Source organism: Saccostrea cucullata, unplaced genomic scaffold (assembly GCF_032062105.1).
Source record: "Saccostrea cucullata isolate Sc308-1 unplaced genomic scaffold, CSIRO_AGI_Scuc_v1 ctg18345, whole genome shotgun sequence".
NCBI lineage: Eukaryota > Metazoa > Mollusca > Bivalvia > Ostreida > Ostreidae > Saccostrea > Saccostrea cuccullata.
Window position 1 is genome coordinate 10,080 of NW_026925264.1, and position 3,052 is coordinate 13,131.

Below are 3,052 nucleotides of genomic sequence, written 5' to 3' on the forward strand. Positions count from 1 at the left end.
CTATTTCTCACCCCATTCCCATTCTTTTACAATTTTCTTTTTCTTCTTTTTGGATGTACTAGGAAATAACTCTGTCAATGGTTTAGAAATCTGGCTAAAATTCTGAATAAATCTTCTAAAATATCCTGCAAAGCCTATAAACTTCCTTATCTCTTCAGGATTTGTAGGTGTAGGCCAGTCAACTACCTTTGATATCTTGTCTGGATCCGTCTCTACTCCCTCGCTGGAAACAACATGTCCCACATACTTCACTTTTCTTTTGAATAAGGAGCATTTCTTGGGTGACAATTTGAGATTGGCTGCACGGATACGGTCGAAAACTAATTTTAGTCGTTCCAAATGTTGTTGAAATGTAGAGGAAAATACAATGATATCGTCAATGAAAATACAGCAAATTTTCAAATGTAGATCTCCTAAAGTTTCTTGCATTAAGCGTTGATAAGTTGCGGGTGCTCCCGTCAATCCAAAAGGCATTCGATTGAATTCATACAGACCTAAAGGTCCTACCGTGAAGGCAGTTCTCTCTTTATGTGGTTCAAAAATTTCCACCTGATGGTATCCGGATTTTAAATCTAGGACCGAAAAATATTTGTTCCCCGCTAAACAATCCAGCATTTCCTCTATCCGAGGTAGGGCATATGCATCCTTGGTCTTTTTGTTTAGTTGTCTAAAATCAATGCACAGCCGTAAGGAGTTGTCTTTCTTCTTTACTAGTACTACATTTGATGACCACGGTGAATGGGATTTTCTTATGATTCCAGATCTGAGCAACAGCTTCAGATGTTCTCGTACTTCATTTATCATTGCTGGTGGAATTCGTCTGTATCTCTGCTTGAAGTTTCTATCATCCTCTAACTCAATCTTGTGATACACATTCCTTGCTTGCCCAACATCTGTATCACTTCTCGAAAATATATCCCTATAGCTCTCAATCAGCTGTTTTCCTTCTTCAATCTCATCAGGGGATAGGTTTTCCTCGTCCATTGTAATCAGGTTCAAAACATCTTGTTCCAAGTCTCCTTCTGTTTTAGTCACTGGTGGCTCAAGATCTGTTTCTGTGACAGGCTGTATTTCACATAGAATTTCCTTTGGTAGTATGGTAACTGTTCTAGTAGTAATGTTACTCATATAGACATCTACTGGATGTAACACAGCACTCTTGTATTCAATCAAGGATGGTTCTATGTCTATATCATTATCTATTCTTGACTTGATGGTAGGTTGTAACATCGCTAACGTCTGTTGGTAGGGTAAAGCTTTATTTATATATCCTCTGACAATTACTCTCGAGTTTGGCTGTATGCGAATGGTGTTTTTTTCCGCACTTCTTACCAGTCCCAGTCTAAAATTGTTTCTTCTAAGTTCCTTTTCCCTGAGTAGAATGGAACGGAACGATAAATACCATGGTGTTGTTAATTTGGATTTATCTAAATATCTGTCTCCATGTTTCCTTTGAAATGTTTCCATTAAAGTATTCAAGATATTGGTTCCCAACAAAACAGGTACTTTGAGATTATACGGGCTGTCAGGAATGATCAACAAAATTGATGGTACCGGGTTATCCATATCTTGTATTTGTAAATCTACTGCAATACAACCCTCATATGGCAGATGTTTGCCGTCGGCACATTCAATATTAATTAAGGCTCCTATGTCCTCAATAGGCACATGCTGAAAATAATCCAAGTAGAACTTTTTACTCATTGTTGATATTGTAGAACCTGTATCTATGAGTGCCTTTGTTTCTATGCCGTTAACAAGAATAGTAGCTTCTGTTGGTTCTCCACATAAACCAGGTGGTAATTTCCTTGATCTTATTGGAATCGATTCTATGGACGATCTCTCCTCATAGACTTGCTGAAGTTTAAAGTTAGTGGCTTTCCACTAATATCTCTGTTGGCTCTACATCCTCGTTCTATATGACCTTCTCTGCCACATCTCCTACACACAACTTCAGCAAATTGTTGACTTTGTAAAGTACTAAATGTACCGGCTGTGCTGCTTTGGTCAGGCTGATCACGTTGTTGTGATCTATATTCACCTTCTGATCTCCTAGGGTAACTCCAATGTCTTCTTCTAATACAGCCTCTGTTTCTTGTCCTGTAGGTTGCTGAACCTCTGAACTGACTTCTACCCTGCTTTGTAGCTCTAGGTTATTAAGCCGATGAGTAATTTGTTTCAGCATCCCTTGAACTTCATCTTTTTCCTGCACAACAGCTTGCTTAACATGAGCTGTCCTACTCCCCACATCAATTTCATTTTCTTTCTCCAGCTTCCTTAATGCAACTCGCAACTCATCAAATCCTTTAAATCTCTCCTTCTCGTAATGGCAATTAGCTTTTAACTCCGGCTTTAATCCCTTGTCTTTTGTTTCTGCTTTGACAAATTTTCCTTCCTTTGTTTCTAAGTAAGCTATCATCCATTTTTCAAGATCTGCTGGTGTGTCAGCCTTTGGAACAATTCCCATTGTTTTTAAAGTTTCTAATAAAGTTTTGTATTGTTCAGGTACTTCTGACATGGTGATGTAGAATAAATTCTCAGAACAGTTGTTGTTATCAAAATACAACACAATGGTAGTGACCAAGAAAATAAAGAAAACGCACGAAACACGATTTCCACGAAAACCGATCATTCGTTGTGCACAAAATATTCTCCGGTAATAAACAAATCGCAGTTTAAGATTTACTGTTAATTTTTTATGGTCAATGGTTTGCGGTTTAATGGGTACCCATTTTTTTTTTTAACCTTTCTATAAGTAACCTTTTATTTTGATTTTACACTTAAAACCAAAATACTGTTTAACTACCTAATTATTTTCCTAAATAAGGAATTGTCTACTTCAGTACACTCAGATTATACAACTAGATTACCACAGTTGTTACAACTTTGACTGTCAAGTTTAACCTTTCTGCACTAAACTAGTTCCCACAAATATTGCACAAGCAAACCTCCAAACTCTGAACTTCAATACTTATGTCTATGTCATTCAGGTATGTTACTGTCCAAGTTAGTAAACTAGTAATTGCTCTTTCACTTCGGATTCTCTCAAATT

At 37.2% G+C, this 3,052-nt stretch overlaps 1 protein-coding gene across 1 annotated transcript; it reads right to left on the minus strand.

Annotated features, from left to right (window-relative positions):
* On the minus strand, positions 1 to 2,518 carry LOC134268467 (uncharacterized). Its single transcript, XM_062750726.1, has 2 exons — positions 1,991 to 2,518; positions 1 to 1,857 (listed from the first exon to the last, which is right to left on the minus strand). The coding sequence occupies exons 1-2, from the start codon at positions 2,516 to 2,518 to the stop codon at positions 1 to 3; spliced, it is 2,385 nt and encodes a 794-aa protein (XP_062606710.1).
* Positions 2,519 to 3,052: the final 534 nt, after the last annotated feature.

Coding starts and splice junctions, on each gene's coding strand:
- LOC134268467 (XM_062750726.1), bottom strand. CDS start 2,518: ATGTCAGAAGTACCTGAACAATACAAAACTTTATTAGAAACTTTAAAA. Junction 1,858..1,990: donor TGACCAAAGCAGCACAGCCG/GTACATTTAGTA, acceptor TTTAAACTTCAG/CAAGTCTATGAGGAGAGATC.